At 48.4% G+C, this 1,613-nt stretch overlaps 1 protein-coding gene across 1 annotated transcript in view; it reads right to left on the bottom strand.

The window, feature by feature from the left end:
- Positions 1–1,143: 1,143 nt before the first annotated feature.
- The window catches only part of LOC101854581 (homeobox protein 2), a gene marked incomplete at its 3' end in the record, with an annotated part of 2,337 nt that continues 1,867 nt past the window's right edge, over positions 1,144–1,613 (bottom strand). The window contains 1 exon segment of the mRNA XM_035970422.1: positions 1,144–1,613. Within this exon segment, the coding sequence (XP_035826315.1) occupies positions 1,144–1,613 (470 nt within the window).

The raw sequence follows: 1,613 nt of genomic DNA on the forward strand, positions 1-1,613 counted from the left end.
GTAAAATTAGTGAGAAAATAGCCGCCAGAGATTAGTTATTTCCCTAGCTTATGAGTCCGTGGTAACTGAACATTTACATTTTTTGTGCTTTTAATCAACGTTTTTCAGAAAAATCCACACAAAAATGAGTTCTTTAATGGGCATGAAAGCTGTTGAGCCAAAAAACAAAAATTTGATAAAAATTCTCAATCCTGCGGAAAAATGCAAGTTTCTGCACTTTGATTTTTTTGACGAGAGCCTGATTCCACCACGCTGCCTCACAAATATTATTTATCGTGCTGTATTATGAGAACATCTATCACAATTGGCGTGCCCCATTCTGGGATATTCGTAAGTATAAGGTCCACGGACTCAAAATTTGAGTTCAGCAAAGGAAGGACGCCGTCGAGGCAAACATACGAGTCGTTCAACAGGAGCATTCACTGGACTGTTCTAGTCTTTCATTCAGAGAAAAGGAAAAGTTCCGGATTTTTTTTTTGATAACGAAAAATGCTCTCATAACAAGCGAAAACGATAGCCAAAACTCAACATTGCTTACGTAATCACTACTTAACAGACCACTTCCATTCCCCACCCCATCGCGATCGCCTTCATCTTTCCATGGAACGGTTATAAACGATCATTCTCAATGTCGAAATAAATAAAACATCCAATTGGGTATTTTTCAACTCAGGTAAGGGCTGAAAGTACTTGGACATAGGCGGAGACTACAGCCCAGAACAGAAGTAGACGGAAAGCTCTTGATGGTGGCTTATACTTCGACACACACAAGGAGCGAGAAAGGTTAAAGATGAAGAATCTTCAAAGAGCCCCCCACCCAGAGCAACGAACACTGATGACAAATGGTTTGCAAAATCTGCAGTGGTGCCCCAACAATCAGCCAGACTACGGCATAGGTAAAACTGAAGGCGAAAGGGATGGTGAAGGCAAAGGTGAAGGCACAGGTGAAGGCGAAGACGAAGGTGAAGGTGAAGGAGGAGGTGAAGGTGGAGGTGAAGGTGAAGGTATAGGCGTAGATGAAGACGCCTGACCACTAGACTACCGACGCCAATGGGAAAGCTGAGGGCAGACAGAGCAAATTACAAACAATGTACTCACCAATAAACATAATGGCTAAGGGTGGACAAAGCAAAAAGTACTCACCAATGAACATAATGGCCAGGAAGAGAAAGCTGTTCCCCGCGGCGTGCAGGGCGGCCAGGACGATGCCGGTGACCACACAGCACACGCCCAGCACGGACAGCACCACCAGCACCCAGCGGAACGAGGTCACGGTCACTACACACTTGACACACGGCTCCTTGCACATGCCGCCCTCGCCCTGGGAGGCCGAGGAGGACGAGGGCTGGGAGCGCAGGCGTCGCCGGTGGCGGTGGTGGCGGTGGGAACGGTCGCCGCCGTGCGTTGAGCGGTGTCGGTTGTTACGGCGCTGCTGGTCTCTGCTTTCGTTGTTGTTGCTGTTGCTATTGTTGTTGCTATCCCCCGACCTGTTGTTGTTGTTGTTGTTGTTGCTGCTGTTGTTGTTCCCGCCGCTGTTGCGAGAGGCCCGGGTTCGATCCCGCTGTTGCCGGTGTTGATTTTGCCGCGGTGGCGGGATCTGGGGAAGTATGTGC

Source organism: Aplysia californica, unplaced genomic scaffold, assembly GCF_000002075.1.
Source record: "Aplysia californica isolate F4 #8 unplaced genomic scaffold, AplCal3.0 scaffold00266, whole genome shotgun sequence".
In the NCBI taxonomy this organism is placed as follows: Eukaryota; Metazoa; Mollusca; class Gastropoda; order Aplysiida; family Aplysiidae; genus Aplysia; species Aplysia californica.